Consider the following 18,572-nt stretch of genomic DNA (forward strand, 5'->3'; position numbering starts at 1 on the left):
GGCGAATTTTAAAGTGAAACATGCCAATTATGATGTATAGGAATTGACAAATCGCATATAAATTATAATTTTTACAATTATAAAGGGCGATTAGATTTTTATGGAGGATTTTTGTCGGATAATTAATGCTAGTGTGCTGAAATTAATTAGGAAATAGATTTTTGGCAATTACTGTAAATATAAGTTCGGTATATGGTTGATGCTCTGCATTTTGTCCAGCATCAACGTCACAAGGTGATAACATTCTAAACATTGCGAAACATTTATACAGTGACCGTGTATACAAATCATTTCAAAACATATGTTAATTAATGCACAATAGTCAATTGTTGCAATAGATGAAATGGGCCAAGTGTAAATGTCAAATTATGCGTTAAGACTTAGTAATTGTCATATGATTATGGTGTCTGTAATTAATTATTTATTATTTTAAACGAAAAATGCATTAAATGGTTTAAAACTGCTCCAAACAACTATATAATTCCCCTAGAAACAACAAATAATAGTTAGAAATTGGCAATGTAGCAATTTATATGGAGTTTGATGAGTTAATTATGATATATTACTGCATACAAAGATTGTTATATTATGAAAAATAATCATTTTATATTCATTTGATTTATTGATAATTTTTTAGAGTATAGTCAATAAATGTCAATTTACAACTTTAATGTTCGAATAATTTTACATTAAGTATTTATTCAGTGCACTTTAAAAGAATTTAATATTTATAATTGAAAATATGGTGCTTATAATCTATTTTTGAAATAGTGAATTGGTGGAACCTCCCCCCCCCCCTTGCGTGGCACCACTAACTATATGTTTGTTAAATCAAAGAAGGGGCTATTGACTCGATAAAAATGATTCTTTTGGCACAATTTTAAAATAAATTTATCAATTTTTACATTATTACAACCATAAAATGTCCATACTGTAATTGAAATCCATTGATTTTACCTGTATTACACAACAATATTTTCAAACACCTGTTTTTTAATTGAACTATATTTTGAAAATTAATTAGTTGACTTGAAAAAAAATTTACGAGTCAACCTATAATGTTATATTGCATTTATACCATTTGAAACATCTCCAACAATTATTGTGTACCACCATTCACAGACTAAATTTACATTAATTTCCCATTAACTGTATTTTAGCTCTGAAATTCTATGTGCTACTGCAAAATTTTTATTTAAATGCTGAAAACGAATTGAAATTATCATAATTGCGATTTTCAAATGACATTTAACGCCATTCGCTAAATCATTCTAAGGTATCTTCCTAATATTAAAGTTAAAATTATTTGGGTTTATTTTTGAGCATTAATTTTATGCAGGCAAGTTATTGATATAAATTTGAATATTTAATAAGTGAACGCGTTTCTAAAATGGAATTGGCTAGTGATTCGTATCAATTGCAACACGTGCCAAATTTTATTAGTAGTAATGCATCTCAATCGTCTCTTATTGCTAAATATGAGACTATTGCCAAATCGCTGCAACCATACGCCACAAGGAATCCAAAATCTCTCACTTATTTCATAAGATTAATTTCCCATACAGCACAACGACCGCAGTCGAGTACTGTTTTTACTTGGATTGCCAGGGATGATCATTTGGGCTATCATAAGAAATTCGACTGCACTAGCTATAGTCAAGTAATAGAAAGATATTATGAGGCTTGCGTTTTTATAGACATGCGCTGCACCCCTCAGAAAAATCTCTATTTGCAAAATATCAATCCATCGAATAATATATTCGGCTCTTCACATATCGAGATTAATTTGCCCTTTACAGGGTTGACAGAATCGATTCCTGATTATTTACTTGGAGATTCTCATTTAGATATTGAAATCGTTTCTAAAACGGATGGATTTGATAACGTAAATCAAATTCATGGCGTATACACTGCTTCCACTTCCTTATCCCCTGTAAACGTTGAATATGAAACTACTCCACTTGAAATTAAATCAACCCTCATTGATTCCAAATTCACTGTTGTTAACGAAGTGAAAGATCCAGTTCTATCTGATACCGCAACAATCTACTCAGATGATACGTGGGATGAAGAATGGGATGAATTGGTTAATAGTAGTGGAAAAGTCACTAAGAGAGAGGTTATTAACTATCTGTATCCAAAGTATGTATATAGTTACTCAACACACATATCATATGATGACACTCCCACTGGTTATTGTAAAAAACCAGTGTTAGTGGATGATAGTGGCAGCTGGCATTATGAATGTCCAAAAGGGGATCCATTCCAGAATCAATTGGTGAATGAAATTAGGGAGTGGAATATTTTCAAGGAGGAAAGAAAGGCGGTGATGATAAAAAAGTCACTTTTATACCCTAATCGCCATACTGTTTTGGAAAATACCCCACAAAATACAGTGACAAACGTCAAAAATGTTGTAGACGGTTTTATAAATATGAAGACTAATAAAAATGAGGTTCAATGTAGAAAAAAACCACGCCGTAGGAGGAATCAACTAATGGTTTGCGAAATAAAATGCGATGGCAGAGAATCTTCAGGCAACTACGTATTAAGAAAGAAAAATCTTATTGGTATATCAGCACTGGAGGCTTTTGATAATAACTGGGCCTATGAAAAAATCCTTAGGGATATCAAAAAACAGTCCAAACATGATAAAATTAAGACCAGTGACCCATTGGGAAGTGAGGATAAGGTTAAGAGGAGGATAGGTAGGCCTCCCAAAGTTGACAAGTTCAAATCTCAAGAGAGGGAATCTGATCGGACGTTTCCAACCAAGGTAAGACGGGGAAGGATCCCTAAAAGTGTCAGTTATTCTCACGTTTCCACCTCCATAACCACCAACAAATTGGATGGCCCCAAACCTGCACTTGATCATCGCAACAAAAAGATCAAACAACCACATGACCATTCGGAATCAATTACTGGTGAAACTCCAACCAGTCACAGTACGTTCAATAATTATACTATTGGTGAAGTAACTAGCATATTCGCTTACGGCAATGACAATTCAACCTCCAATGATATTAAATCTTTCGGTACTAGGTCTCCCATTTTTATAAACGAAGCAACCAATCACCATGTACCGATAATAGGAACCAATGCCAGTATAAAAGTTAGTGTGAATAATGATCAATCACATCTATCGGCAATTAGCGGGTTTCCAATGAAGAACTGTGACAACGAATATTTTGACTACGAGAATTATGAAGGGGGTGTGTCGGAAAATGATATAGTTGGTACAGGTAAAATGCTGCAAACCTTGTTTAAAAGAACGCACAGATCCAGAAAGCCGCCCAGTTTTTACGATTGTTATATTCCCCTTGATATTAATGAATGAATGAATGGGTAGGTAATTTTGTGCAACAGGACAAGAATTTTTGACTTACTTTAGATTAATTAGGCTTTTATACTAGTATTACAAATTAGTACTTGATCGCTCGTATTAATTTATTAGTAATATACATTAGTATAGTTGTTTAATAAACAAATGACTTATATTAATCAGTTTATGCGGGAGCTTGCAAATTATTCTAACTATCTATGTATTGTATTAAACGATTTATTTATCATAAAAACTAGATAAAATGGGTTTATGGCATATATATTCATTACAAATACTAAACGATAGATAAATTAACCATTATTCACATCATTTGCATATGGGTTTGTGCGAACGACTTCGACATATACAATAACAATGCATTGTTCATTCTAGTTATTGGTTTATATTGTTTTACTTCATGTAATATATTCTTACTAAAATAATGGGTAACCGATTGTCCAATTAATTGATTTAATAGTGGATTAATTTTTACATAAATCGTGGTTTATATAATTATTAATATCATTGCTGTCGTATATATACACACTGAAGTAAATGTTAGACGATCTAATAGTAGTATTTGTTACTAGAACAAGTAACTACTTCTTCTTGGCCTCCTCTAGCAGATTGCCCAGACCAAATGGATCCGCTGTGTCCTTAATAAATTCAACTGGGGTTGTCCTAGGTCCATCCCTACTGGCCCCCGCAAATGATGGGACATCTTCACTACATTAATGAACCACAAACCCTATGTTTTGATTGTAGCGGTCTTTGGAATGAGTGTAAATGGTGGCGGCGGCTGAACGGTCGGTGAATAATGGTTTGTCATAAATGTTGTAGCTGTCATCAATTCCTTCTTTGAAACCCTAGGATTAGTAATTTACCCACCGAATCTATGCCTTGTGTAGTGTTAAACAGTCTGGAGTCATACATTGATGTAGTTGAGGCAGTGGGATGGGCTTGGCCAAGAGCCACAATTTCTGATATATCTCGATCGCGTTTTCTTCCAATCTTCCTCCCAGCTTTCTAGAATTAACATATAACTTACTTCCATGCGCATTTCCCTCTCCAATTCCCTCTTTTGGTCTTCCTCCCAAGTACCTTTATAGCCAGATGCAATTCTATTTCAATAATGATATACCTTTCCTGTCTGGCCTTTGCCGCCAATTGTCGCAATTGTTCTTCTTTGGCTTCATCCTGCTGTATCTTCTTCTGTCTCAACTCATCATTTCTCAACCTAACTTCCTCCCTTGCTGATCTTTCAGCAATTGACAAAGATTCACTGAGTGCGGCGAATTTGTCATTTATATACACCTCTTGTAATCTTCTGCCATCTGCTTGAATGCGCTTATCAAGGGGTATAGTGTACCCCTTTTTATTCTTCCAGTTACTAACGCAAGGGGGGATTTTCCAATCTTCTTGATCCTTGGCAGTTAGTTTTCTTGGTGGAGAATGCATAACTGGTGGAGGTGGCGACCCTGGTGGCTGAGGAATCTTTTTATGTTGGTGCTTTGCCGGTTCCATTGGGTCCACCGGTCGCTCAGCCATCCTAATGATACGCTGTGAAATATTTTCATTTCTCCCAGCAGCCTAATTTAGATAATGGCAATAGTAATTACACAAGTAAGATCTATTTAAATTAATATATCGACAATACACGGACAACATAATGATAGTGGGAGCAGGATGAGGATTTAGTAATTTGTGATATTAACAATTTCATAGATAAGAATAAATAAATATATATAACAAAGGTTATTTAAAAATAGGTACAATGTAGAACACTATATTTAATCAATATAGGTGGATTATATTTTTTAAATATATTTTGCGATTTAACAATATCAAAAAAGGATGTTGGAATCTCTAGAGTTCATTTTTTATGAAATAAAGTAGTGTATACAGGCGGTGCCAATGTATTTAACTATCTCATCAGTGATTATTCATTACTGATGGGATAAACAAATTAATAGATAGATGGTATATTATGGGTTTAAAAAATATGTGATATAAAACATCACGTATATGTATATATAATCGTATATGTAGCATAAATGGAAATATAATATGGTTGTATCCTTACATCTGGCCTTGGAGTGTATCTAAAAAATTCAGGACCCTTCTTCTCACACTTCCCCTTTCCTAGAGCCACATTTATTGCATCCCTGGTCTTGTTGATAATCTCATTTGCCTGTTCTTCACTGGGCCTTGTAAGTTGATCGGGGGTAAAATTTTTGGCAGCCATATCCTGTGGCTTGGAATAAACAATCTTCTTAACCGTTCCATCTTCGTTAAGTACATCTTGTTGGAAAATGGCATCGTAGGCCACTTTGCCATCTCCACCATATTGCAACGCAATTGAAGTTCCACTCGCCTATATTGATGGCTGTTATACCTGTGCATCTGGTGAGCCAAGGCCCATAGGATACTGCAGCAAATGGATCTCAGGATATGCACCCCCTCCGCAAAAATCGTCATTTGTCCTGGGAACAAATCCCTTACGTTTCATGTAAGGAGGGACTTTGGGGCTAGATTCTGCGATTTCACTGCTTTTAAACAGCGAACGATCCAACGGATCCGCAAATAACCGCCTAAATTATACTACAGTTACCTTAAGTATTTGGCCATACTGACAGTGACAGCACCACAAGTCACTTCATATGCCATGTATGTCGGCGTATTAGTATGGCTGATATACCCTTATTGACAACCCACCGGTTCTCAGATCTACCACTATCCAATAAAATTGTGAAAACATTGAATAAATTGGGGTTTGAGTATCTAACTTCGATTCAAAATGCAGTATTGCCGCTTGCATTGGAAAGGAAAAATGTACTAGCTGAGTCTCCCACTGGGTCTGGTAAAACTCTAGCCTTCCTTCTACCAGTAAGTTGAATTCTATGCTTAAAATTACTATTAAACTCTGTGTAATTTAGGTGATTGAAAGGTTGGGAAATGAAGGATTCGGAGGTCCCTTGCCCACTGATATAAGCATGCTGGGTTGTATATGCCTATCTCCCACACGGGAGTTGGCAATGCAAAGCGCCAAACAGATGGAGAAACTGGCAGAGCCTTTCGGTTTATCCGTAGGCTGTTGTATTGGGGGCGTAGGGGACAAAAGGGATAAGGCAACCGCATCAAAACATGCTATTTTGGTTGGAACTCCGGGGAGGATTTTGGCGTTACTTGAATCGCAGGCGTTAGTTGATTTGAACAATGTTAGTTTGCTAGGTAATTGCCGGTAATTCAGTCTTGGATGAGGCAGATAGATTGGTAGATATGGGATTCAAGCAAGTGATTTTTGAGATTGTAAATCAGCTACCCAGCGACTTACAAGTACTACTATTTTCCGCAACGGTTAAGAATGCGTTGAGCGATTTGTGTAGATTGGTTTTGAGGGTATGTTGGATATTTTTATCTTTTAAATTGTATTGAATATGAACGTCTTATATATATCAGCACTGTGTATAATACTAAAGATTTAATTGAACGTGGCCCTTATATATTTTATAACCCTACATAATTGAAATGCATATCAATGCGTACCAAGTGATAATTATGCATGAAACTCCTACATGATAATATTTAATGAGAATTTTCAGACTGGACCCCAATACCAATATTTTCCCTATCTTCTATTTAAAATACTACATTATAATTTGAAGAGTAAATGCACATTTAATTATTTTATCCTTTGATACCTGCTATTATATTATGTTGCCTATTATATTTATTCTTTCAAGATAATATTATAATGTTTTCTATACTGCGTAACAAGTTGCTGTAAAATATTTTCCTCGCAACATTTTTCTAGAAAATGAATAAAATACAAGAGTGAAACAGTTAAAATTTATACAAATTTAGTGTTATGATAAAAAATTCCAATTAACTTTACAGCTATATATATTTCTAGTATTGATGATCGATGGGGATTTCAATAAGGGCTACATTATATGGATAATATTGACTGATAAGACGGATTTATCTTAAAATGATATTAAATAAACTAAATCTTATGATATTACACTATATGTTACATCTGGCATACAAATCATAACTATTTATGCACATATTTATGTAAATAAATGTTACGTGCATTTATGTATGAATCATTAATGTTAACTTTCAAGATTATGCAGAGTGCTCCCTATGAAATGGTTAGCCTAGGGAACGATTTTGATGGGTATACAAATTTGTCCAAGAAATTACACCAGGAATATTGGATCGTTCCAACTGGCGAAAAGTTGTACAGTTTGTTCAACTTTCTCTGCTTTAATCAAAAGAGACGTATCTTAGTATTTTTTGCCACATGCAAGCAAGTTCGCCTAGTTTATCAACTGTTGAAGCGTACAATACCAGCTATTTCATTTATTGAGTTACATGGCAAACAAAGTCAACTTAAGAGGAGTAAAAATTTCTGTAACTTTTCCAATAATATGAAAAGTGGATGCTTCTTAACTACTGACGTCACTGCCAGGGGGATTGACTTTCCCCAAATCCACTGTGTAGTACAAGTTGATCTGCCTGATAGTATAGAAACATATATTCATAGGATAGGCAGGACCGCTAGATTTACTGAGAAGGGGAGGACAATCATATTTCTCACAAGGGAGGAAGCTCCAATTGTAGAGTCAATTAGGACTAGGGGGGTGAGTGTCTTTTTTTAATAATGTATGAGTTCAATTACATTCAGTTTGAGTGTAATTGATATGTAATGTCAACAGATCACGTAGATGATAATAAAGGATGGGACTCATGGAATAACAGCATCTGCAGGGAATGTAAGTAAGAAACGATTCAATTTTCAGCAAAAACTCAAGGAAATTCTTACAAGAAACCCAGAGATTAAAATGATGGCGCAAAGAGCATGCATTGCCCACTATCGCAGTTTATTAGTGTCAGAAGCGAGGCGACTTAGATTGTTGGCCGATGGGGATATAATGGAACGAGATAAGCAAGAAATTGGCGATTTAGCTATGTCCTTTGGTCTGGCAATCCCCCCTGTAATAACTATCGCATCTGGTAGGCCCGTGTCTAAGCCATCAAAACTTGCAAAATTGAAGGATAAGATTAAGGCGAAAGTGGACAGTAAACATGTAGAATATGATATGAACATTGATATTAAAGATGTAGAAATTACCAATAAAAGTGATACTTTTGGTTCTATTCTAGAATACGCTTCTGGATCAGATGAAGAAATACTGACAGTGAAACGTGTAAATTGCGATCCGGTAAAGGAGACATTGAATAATCCAATAATTAGCGTATCTGACAGAAAGAAGTTAAGGCTTAACAAACGTGGCATTGGGAAGGTTAGAGGCACATTTGGCTACCTAGGTGCTGAACTCAGGCATAAAACTTTTAGTGATAGTGATAGTCATGGTGATAGTGATGGTGATAGTCATGGTGGGGAAAATAATCGTTGTCAAGGGACCGACATTGAAGTTAACGAGCTAGAAAAAATCGCTCTCAGCATCTAACACACATAATACACAAATGCAGCCTTACATACAGTGTCAAGGTAGCATAGCTGATATGGGAAACCCATCGCCCGAAAATTAGATCCATTGTATAAGATATTCTTGTTACGTAATACTAACTAATAACAATACAAATAATTGTGTAATAACTATAAAGTTCGGATAGGGCTAATAGTGCGTTAAAGTGCCATATACAAAATATGCCAATATTGCCAAAGCAATATTGCATATGGGCAGTTTACAAAAAATTAATGCCCTCGAGCAATTTATCTGTATTATTATTTATAATAACATATGCATTATATCGTCTTTAAAATAAATTAAATATCAAACTTTTACGAAAATCATACCAGTTACATACGATAATCAACCATGCGCATATCAGGGGCGGCATAGTGATGAGTTAACTTTCCAGGGGGTGCGATCGTTAATACCATGGAAGGAGTATAAGTTATTTAGCATATTCTTAGACGCCGAATCCAGACCCCGAACGTCCACATACTGTTTCCAAGGATTTTTGTGCATCCTGAACAAGTGTAAGAAAAAACTTTGCTCAATGTTACTCCCCCTGGATGATTTAATAGTTTTTCTGCATATCTTGCATCTAAGGTTAGAATCCTTCCCATTGGCATGTCTGTCAAGCATTGTGTAAGCCCAGCTTAGGCGTTTGAAGTTTTCGTCCTGTATTTTTACGGAATATTCGTCATTATCGCAGGAGTAGTCTGATATATTAGGGGAAGGGGGTTGTATTGTCGATACTGGTGTGGGAAATTGACCAGAAACTGTAGTTAGTAAATCTATTGGAGGATTGCTGTGTCTCTTTTCCATATTTACTCGCACCACTTCGCGTTGCTCTTTAAGGAGCTGTAGCCTCTCGGATGGTGTACTATTCTTGAGTTTCATAGTGATGGCCATTTTCATGGCCTCCATATCTCCAAAACGCTTTATGTTGAAATTTTTTGATAGTCTTTTCCCATTCTCCCACCAACGGCATCTCCAGGAAAAATGTCCTCGGTTCATGTCTTTCCATACGCAATGTATGGGATGATTGGCGTCAAGGGAGCATTTTACTTCGGAATTTTTGGGGGGTAGGTATTTGGTATTCTCGACGATTTCATCCACTATTGCATAGAATGAATCGTCTAATTCTTCATACCCGCAATTTGTATTCATATTCATACCCATATCCATAGTGTAGTTCATATTAGGGGACAATGCGGATTGGGTGAGGGTGAATTGTGGCGCGGAATCCACGAGAAATTTGCCATAACCATTGTACACTGGTCGGTAGCAAGGACTGCTGGGGGTTGACATTTGTGATAAAGTGTTAATCATGAAGTTATCAGTGTCATAATCGCCCATGACAGACTGTGCAGGGGAGCGAGAGCAGGCCATATAAGGAGAGGCTGGCAGTGACATAGGCAAACCGACAAAAGCGGGCGATATTGTTTGGTAGATGTCGTTATAATATCCTATGCCTCCAGCTGAATTACCCATGGGCTGAGTCTGGTAGTAGTAGCAGTCACTAGATGGCATGTTGCCAGCAAACAAGTTGTAACCATCGTTGGAATAAGCATAATTATTGGAATTTACTGGAGGTTGCGTCTCATCATAATTTGTTTTGATGGTATAATAATTTGAATCAAACTGCTGAGCTTCTATTGGGTCAACAATGTAGGTTTCGTTAGTGTGAGTTGTGGCATTAGTGTCGGCAGTTTCAGCAGTTTTGTTGGATGAAATAAAGTTCGTAGTGTTGCTATCCGGAATTTCATTCACGTAAGTTAAGTTTATAGACGTATCTATGGGTTCATTGTCGCTTTTACATATGTTGTCAGACGGTACATCACCATAATTTAATTGCTGCTTAGCGTCGATGTTTGCATAGGACACATTGGAATCAATAGTGCCGTTACCCTGTTTACGTGGATCATCCATCCACTGAAATTGATGCTGGTGATCCAAGTAGTGAGTACTATTCATCTTCATTTGCCCGGATTATATTCAAAATGGGGTCGATATGTATTTCGGTTTGTCTTGTATAGTCGACTGTTGTGATAGGTAAATTATATATTACAGAATTATGCTATAGTTATTTTTTCAAATATTAATCTCTATATGTCTGAATAGAATCGGGGTATTGGTATCTTTATCCCATATGTAAATTGTATGAAGTATTATGTCGTATGTATACACCAATAACTTGTATTTTACTTATGTATTTGACAGTTAATTGTTATTCGTAGTGTTAGTGATGTGGTAACTGGTACTTTTTGTCTCAAGTGAGAGACAAACTGTTCGTATGTTTCGGTTAAATATCGAGCTGGTGAATTATGTTAATTGTTCCGTGGGAATATAGTTTTAAAAGTCATTTGGGCGGTTAAGTAATTTTATTCATAATGTAATACATAATATGGTTCTTCTCGGATCATCTAAAGGTGTACGAATTTGTACGACAAACTACCCCCTACATTTATACATAAATTTAATCCCAATTAGGTACAAGGGGTCACGCATTAATGCAAAATAGGGTTATTATCTATTAGTTAGCTCTTTAGGTTTATTACTAATTTTTAAAAAAATAGATTTTTTGATATCCATTCACAACCCTTCACGCAATATTAGCCCAATCTGCTTAAGGCAGCTACATCTCATGCCCTCCGTTGTGCCCTGGAGATTCCTGCTGAACCCCCTGAACGACAGTCTAACATTTTATACAACTTTTAGGCAGGCTGTTGTCACTGGTGTTTGGTCTAATCTCTCCGTTTCGGGGAGGGAACGGTATCTTAAAGGTGCAAGCTTTCACTTGCAATACAGAATCAATGATTTAGACTTGGAAACTTGTATTAATTGTTTCAACTCAATTTATCACAATAAGATACCATTATATTTGGCATTAAAATCGATAGTTAACAGGTGTTTTACATTGTTAAATACTGTTGATATATCACAATGGCAATTTTTGGAATTGCCTCAGCAAATTTTCGAGGATTACACACATGAGAATGATGATCAAATGCTGAAGCATCTATTGGTGGGGGAAATAATCTACAAACTATCCAGTTTACATGGAATATACGATGTTAATGCTAGTGTATCTAGTGCATTTGATCATTGGTTAAATAATTTTGGTAAAATTAATGATAAGAGGTATTAAGCTCTGACTTAGGCACTTGTTGTTGTCTATTTTTATGTGTACAAATGCTAATAGTGACAGCGTCATTATGACACTAACTAAATATATCGCCCAATTGACTAGTGAAAGTTTTGATAATATTGGTGACAAGTACTTGCTAATGTACATTATTGCTAAATTATCTCACGTAAATAGTAAATCCCGTGGCAAATTTAACATATATAACTTCACTAATTACATTCAAGATGTAGCAAATATATCAGCTGACGGTATCAATGATACAATAAAATGCCTTGCGCTAGAATCAATTTCCCTGCTAAGGGAACTTCAAATCAATATGATGGATCATGACAGTCAAATTAACAAGTTAATCGCAACACAGGATAACAATTGTAGTATTGTTGAAAACAGCGAATACTTACTACAAATGCTAGTGAATTACAACATTAAATCTTCAGTGCTTTGGGAGGTATCTATCATAACTTTTATACAGAAATTTCAAGAATCATACAAAAAAAAACCCATACCTAATCTTGCGTTATATCTCCTTGATTCGTACATAAACTATAGAAGAAAACACAGTTATTTTAACGAATCTTTACCGTTAGAAATTGCTGATAGGTGTCTAGTTAGTATTAAAAATGGCATGTTATCAAAATTCACTAGCAATAGTAAAGATAGTATCGAACTATTCCTGCAAATGGCCAAAAAATATAGGCAAATGATCAAAGGAAGGGTTAGTAATTGTTTAAATTAGATTGTCAAAGTTGAACCATGTGGATTGTATGTCGAAATACCAACCAATGACGCAAGCGCTTTCGCAATTGGTTATGTAGATATAGCCACTTTCCCTAACACTTTTGAGGAAAGATTAGATTCTTTTTTTGTGCCAGAAAACCACTTTCACGTAAAATTTCGTTTCATTTAGGTAAGGATAACTTCTATACCTCCAAATTATGACAACAAAATTAAGTGCGCTAGTGTTGTAAATAATCAAGTGTTGATGAAATCTAGTAACAATTTGATATCTCTAGAGCCGGCAAACCTGGATTTCGACACAAACGCTGTTAAGAAAAGTAATCTTTAGTCAAACGCAGGGAGAAATCAACTAAAACAAAATAATCAATTTAACACTAAAAAATCAAAAGAGGTAGTGTTTAGCAAAGGTGAGATGGTTAGTGCAACGACAATTGTTTGCCACGACAGCTATGAATGGGCGTTATTCAAACTACAATGTCTAAAAACAGGCATTGAAGCGATGAAACTTGGCGTTTTGGATACAAAAAATATCAGGGGAGATCCCATTGAAGTATGAGATTTGTGATTCAGAAATTAAGGCTGCTAAGGAAAATAGAACAGGGCCAGCCATTCAGAATAAAAGTTACAGGGACTGTAGGACCACTGTACTCCCTTAACTATTCAAAAATAATGCAGTGAGTGCAGCGTGGCACGCATACGATAATACTTAAATTCAAATGTAAAATCGCAAAATACATGCGGCATTGACGGTTAAACTGTTAATTTTATATGCGATTAGATAGAATTAAGATTGATACAGGAAGTGAACGTAAATGCAGATGTTCGAGTTAATGCAAGTGGTACGTATGACTGCATGTATACACCACACAACACACATATATATACTGACAAATAAACTATTAAATTTAGTTAAATTAACACAAATTCTAGTGAAAACGCAGTAAGATTCGTCATAATGGGTGGAAAATGTAGCAAGGAAAGTAAGTTACAGAGGGAACGCGATGAAGCCGAGGATTTATCAGCCAGGTTGGCAGACGAGGCTAAATTTGCTGAGGAAGTCAATACAATCAGAGAGAAACAGGAGAAAATGAGGACTGAGTCACAAAGGGTGGCTAAAGAGGAGGAGTCCGAACTTGAAACTCAAAGAAGTGAAAAATCTTCCGTACGAGATATGGTGTCCTCAAGTAGGTCATCAAAAGAGATAATACTTGAGAAACAACAATCAGCTAAAAGGGAATTTGAAAGGATGAAGGAGGAGCAGGGGCGTATGGAGGGTACTAACCTAATTAAACTCGACAAAGTTGATCCAAGCAGATCCGTTTCCAGTGCCAGAAGCATTGAGGCCAAGAGGGCAGAGAACAGTGCCACCACGGGCAGTGCCCGCTTGGTTGATAGTGAAAAAACCGATAGATCAGTACAAAAAACTGAGGAGGTAGAGACGTTGTTGAATATGGGCAACGTCGACAAGACAGCATCGTTAATAGCGCAAAAGTATGGGTGTAGTTTGGGGCCCGGCCATATCACTAGCGAATGTCCGATTTGCAGCACATTCGACCTCTCAGATGCCCCTCTTCTCTCATAAACAAAAAAAGCACATTTAACTGATACACAGCTGTTTTTCAACGCATTTAATATAGCATTTGTATATTAATAAACACAATGGTTGCATGGATTTTGCACGGAATGTTGTCACCGTAACTGTATATTTTAGGAAACAACGCATGGTACGAAATAAATGTATATTGAAAATTAAAATGGGAAGGCATAAAAATAATTGTAAAAAGTAACATAGATTAGAAACAATTAAGGTAATTGTATTAAATTTGTTAGTGGATGATGTAATAATTATTGTCAAGTCTTGATTTTTACTGATGGTGCATAGAAATATTTTCGCATGTCAATCGTATAATAAGTGAACCGTATAGTTGGCGGCCCATGGTCAAGTATAACAATCATCCATAGCCCAATATTAGTATCAGTGCGAGTGTCGAGCATAGCTCAACTATGTATTAATGGTTATATTTTGTAGCACGCTTATAAAGTGGTTGAAATCTTCGTTATCCACGTCAGTTTCAAAATATGTACAATCGTGGGACGAAGATGCATAGGCCGTATCGGGTGTCCATGCTTTTGTGGTCCAATCACATCCACTTAACAAATTTTGTGGTACAATATTCGCCATGTTTTGTTCGTATCTGGTTATTTCCTCGTAATAACCCCCGTAAATCATGGAATCGGTGGTTAGTTTATAACCTTTCTCTTCCAGAGTGTCCAGAAAGTCCTTAATGACGTGTGCTTCTGGAATTTTATCTGAGTTACGAGCAATCTTACTGCGATAATCTTGCTTTTCAATATCTGTATACATACTTGTCTGAGTTAGTCCTTTCTTACACATGACACCAAATCTGTAGCGTAGTATAGTAGCTGCAGGGGCAGTTGTACCTTACGTATACACTCAATAAGGAAGTCTGAATTCAAAATATTATCTGCCTTCTCTAATACCAAATTCATCTATAACAGTAAGTATGTGTAACGTTAAGTGGTTGACTAAATACTATGTATGTCTATCATCTATGCTTGGGAGAGATATGCATGAAGGAGCACGCATTATAAATGCGAGTATGGAATAGAATTAGTGTCAATCGTGCCAGTTATCTGGGTAATGTCACATTTATATGTTGGTAATGTCTATCAGCATTTACTGGTGAATGATACTGGCGGTTGTGATTATTGCAGTTTATCAGAGTAATGAGTGAAATGATGTGGGTCTGGATTAGAACAGTTAACATTTAACTTGGCTGGTGACTTTAGTCAATTTGTCGGCTAGGTATGGATGTGTTCAGTAATCTTTCCAATGGAACTCCTCCTTGTACCTATATGAAGCGACAAATACAAGATTCTAGGGGCAGGAAACCAGCTTACGTATGTACAAGTGCAGATGGGCAATATATTGCAATACTATATTTTCCTAGATCTAGTAGATCGATAAAAAAGTCACTGTGCCACCTCGATAAATCGGTGTCTAGCGCTATGAAAATGAAGCTACGCTCGCAAATCATAGGGGAATCCACAGGTTATGAGAATGATGTTCCCCTGTATACAAGCTACAATTCTTACTTGAAGTTCATAACAGATCTTGATAAATTTGATATTTACGACGAAATAGAGGCTTTTAGTGGTTTTTGTGATGATTCCACTAAAGCAGATAATAAATCTAAACCACATCTCAATGATGGCAAAAAAAAATTTCTAAATTTAAAAATGGCAAATAATATAGATTATAATGAAAATTACAACGCTTATATTGTGATATATGATACCTTCTTTATGAATCCAGTCACTGAAATTGTTTTAGATGATTTTACCCACCTCACAAATAAGACTGCACGGGGTATTTCTAAACGAATATTTCACACATTCTTCATCAAATTTGTACTCGGAGACTCTTTCTTACTCTGTTTCATAAATGATACTCTGTGGATAATACATAACAATTACTTATCGCACAATTACTTTCTCAAGTTGACACTGGTGCCTATCAAAGCCCATAACTCAAATGGTGGACCGGTGTCACTGGACACGATTGACTTGGTTTCTGTCTTAAAAAATGGGTTTAAGAGCACCACAAATGATTTAATCCATGATGATTGTACACATACTGGATTAATTGGCAATTTTATCGAGTTAAATAATTTCCCTCTTTACCAGTGCAGCCACGAGGGCTACACCTGTGAATTGATTATACACTATGAAAATCAATTTCCAATTAGAGCAGCTTTTTGTCATACACAACAGGCACATAATAGGTGTGATAAGTGTGTGCATTTGAAGTGTATTGAATTTTTTTCTCCAAAAATTGAACTTGCTAATATTACCAGTTTAAGCTGCGTTGCCAGTGCCATGATCGTTGATTGCAAGTATGTATACTATGATGAAAACGGCTCCACTATGGAGTGTGATAAGCCATGGGTGGATTATTCTAATGGCTTGGAATTTATAGAACACCTAATCACCATGAAAGATGGGCAGATAATTCTTCCAGCACAAAGCGCCAACCAATGTTACGATGTTTACAAAAGGGAATTTTTTTGTAACATCCTAATCGCAACTATTCTATCACACAATACGGGTCTCATACTTGTTTTGTCAGATTTAAATCGCAATGCAATAGCGACTACTACCATTCCACACTCGAATTCGAATAGCCCCTTCACAATAAAACACAGTCACAACTGTAGTTACATATGCTGTTATTCGCAACACCTTTTGGCCATTATTAAACTTCAAAGCTCGGCAAATAACACAAAAACAAATGCAAACTATCTCATGAATGTTATATATATGGTGGATCCTAGTGGAGATGACGCTGTGGGCGATTTTGTGGACGTGGCCTTCGGTGGAGACCCTCAGTCTAGATGGCTGTACATATCAATGCACCGTGGTACTACCAACGACATTTTGTGTCTATATGACCTGAAGAAACTAGATCGGCAGAGCATGACACAGGCCAAAGAGTATACCAGACCTCACATTGAACTCAACCTCAACAGCACACTATTGCCCATGTGTATACAAATTGTTACGGTGCCTTGCAGTAACATGTTGCTATTGATGCCTAACCACCAAAGGTATATAACGGTTTTAACGCCCGAATATGCGGAAAACTGGGATAACACTGCAACGCGCAACTTCAAGCGATTCCCCATTTTCTCAACAAACAAAGAAATGCTGCAGTTGCACTTTGTTTGGGAGGATGTACAAATTGAACCTGTGGCTAAACAAACAACTCTACCCAGTCTTACACGACCCACATTTTGTTATCACCGTGGGTGCACTGGGATAGACTCGCACATTAAATATCTCTATGCATTGAATCTTGAGCTTAATATCAGATATAACCAGCATTCCAGCGGCGTTCCTGGTATCTATTCAATTTGGCCATGTATGGAATCTTTGCTTTCTGTTAGCGATTGCTGTACTAATGCTGCAGAGATTAAATTACCCCCGCTAAGGCGAGTTAGGTACTATGGGCTAGATTGTATAAACAAATTTCAAACCGAGTGTGATAATTGTATCTCTGAGAGATTTGATGGGTCGGGGATTTGTACTTCTATATCCAGATCGATATATGGCGTGACAACTTCTCTGATGGATGAGATTTATAGTTTGCACAAAAAAGGGTTACTACGTAGTAACAATTGGTGCCAGAGCATGCTTTTCTATGGCAATAACTACCTGAAAATTTTGAATCAGATGTTGGAAATTATGGCAAGCAACAGTAATTTGTTTAGTGTTGAACATTTTAACGACTACGGAGATAGATTGGCTAAGCTTAGGGGATTTTGGTTTGCAAGAATGGAGGATAGGGGTATCGCACTGAGGAAGAAAAGTGCCTCTAGTGTTCCTTTCCAATCGCTAAACCGCCCCAGCACATTCCAAATACTAGAAGAGTATGCTCATCTTATAGCTGAAAAGCTTGATGATAAGCGCGCTACAACATCCAAAAGTGATAACGTTGAGAAGGCTGCAAAGGTTGCAAGGCGAGGGACTGGAATTGCTGATGCCGATTGCCAGCAAAAGAGAGTGGTTAGATTGCCAAATGGAAATTTAGTGTCTAGCGATTTATTATCTATCATTCCTGAAAGTAAGCTACCGTTCTCGGTGTTAAACAATGCTTCACTGGGGGCCAGAGTGGATTCACTTGACGAGTTGAAGAGGGGTACTGCAGAGGTAGCACTTGGGATGTATTATCTTAAAATGGAGTTGGATGAAAAAAATGTCAAGCTGCCTAAGAATCTGCGAAAACTTCTTGCCTTTCTAGCCCAAGCATCTGTAGCGCATCACACATATGTTAACAGCCAACACCACAACTAGTGTT

General features: G+C 36.4%; 8 protein-coding genes across 8 annotated transcripts; 5 read left to right on the plus strand and 3 right to left on the minus strand.

Annotated features, from left to right (window-relative positions):
• Positions 1,391-3,337, plus strand: BMR1_01G03070 (hypothetical protein; the record flags this gene model as incomplete). Its single annotated transcript, XM_012792225.1, has 1 exon — positions 1,391-3,337. The coding sequence occupies one exon, from the start codon at positions 1,391-1,393 to the stop codon at positions 3,335-3,337; it is 1,947 nt and encodes a 648-aa protein (XP_012647679.1).
• Positions 3,922-5,831, minus strand: BMR1_01G03075 (SNW domain-containing protein 1; the record flags this gene model as incomplete). Its single annotated transcript, XM_021482955.1, has 7 exons — positions 3,922-4,048; positions 4,070-4,188; positions 4,211-4,348; positions 4,371-4,443; positions 4,464-4,912; positions 5,406-5,696; positions 5,718-5,831. The coding sequence occupies 7 exons, from the start codon at positions 5,829-5,831 to the stop codon at positions 3,922-3,924; spliced, it is 1,311 nt and encodes a 436-aa protein (XP_021337540.1).
• Positions 6,008-8,802, plus strand: BMR1_01G03080 (DEAD/DEAH box helicase; the record flags this gene model as incomplete). Its single annotated transcript, XM_021482956.1, is given in 5 exon segments — positions 6,008-6,208; positions 6,259-6,553; positions 6,573-6,721; positions 7,462-7,971; positions 8,056-8,802. The coding sequence occupies 5 exon segments, from the start codon at positions 6,008-6,010 to the stop codon at positions 8,800-8,802; spliced, it is 1,902 nt and encodes a 633-aa protein (XP_021337541.1).
• BMR1_01G03085 (transcription factor with AP2 domain(s) (AP2-G)) lies at positions 9,184-10,788 on the minus strand (the record flags this gene model as incomplete). Its single annotated transcript, XM_012792228.1, has 1 exon — positions 9,184-10,788. One exon carries the CDS (start codon positions 10,786-10,788, stop codon positions 9,184-9,186), a length of 1,605 nt encoding a protein of 534 aa, XP_012647682.1.
• On the plus strand, positions 11,453-13,372 carry BMR1_01G03086 (hypothetical protein; the record flags this gene model as incomplete). The annotated part of the gene is given in 7 exon segments (XM_021482957.1): positions 11,453-11,949; positions 11,969-12,404; positions 12,429-12,671; positions 12,693-12,842; positions 12,864-13,011; positions 13,033-13,244; positions 13,265-13,372. 7 exon segments carry the CDS (start codon positions 11,453-11,455, stop codon positions 13,370-13,372), a joined length of 1,794 nt encoding a protein of 597 aa, XP_021337542.1.
• Positions 13,373-13,649: 277 nt separating this feature from the next.
• On the plus strand, positions 13,650-14,276 carry BMR1_01G03100 (glideosome-associated protein 45 (GAP45); the record flags this gene model as incomplete). The annotated part of the gene is made up of 1 exon (XM_012792231.1): positions 13,650-14,276. The coding sequence occupies one exon, from the start codon at positions 13,650-13,652 to the stop codon at positions 14,274-14,276; it is 627 nt and encodes a 208-aa protein (XP_012647685.1).
• Positions 14,697-15,205, minus strand: BMR1_01G03105 (hypothetical protein; the record flags this gene model as incomplete). Its single annotated transcript, XM_021482958.1, has 3 exons — positions 14,697-15,004; positions 15,026-15,065; positions 15,086-15,205. 3 exons carry the CDS (start codon positions 15,203-15,205, stop codon positions 14,697-14,699), a joined length of 468 nt encoding a protein of 155 aa, XP_021337543.1.
• Positions 15,206-15,523: 318 nt separating this feature from the next.
• BMR1_01G03110 (hypothetical protein) lies at positions 15,524-18,568 on the plus strand (the record flags this gene model as incomplete). The annotated part of the gene is made up of 1 exon (XM_012792233.1): positions 15,524-18,568. The coding sequence occupies one exon, from the start codon at positions 15,524-15,526 to the stop codon at positions 18,566-18,568; it is 3,045 nt and encodes a 1,014-aa protein (XP_012647687.1).
• Positions 18,569-18,572: the final 4 nt, after the last annotated feature.

The sequence above is a fragment of the Babesia microti genome, chromosome I, assembly GCF_000691945.2.
Source record: "Babesia microti strain RI chromosome I, complete genome".
Lineage (NCBI taxonomy): Eukaryota > Apicomplexa > Aconoidasida > Piroplasmida > Babesiidae > Babesia > Babesia microti.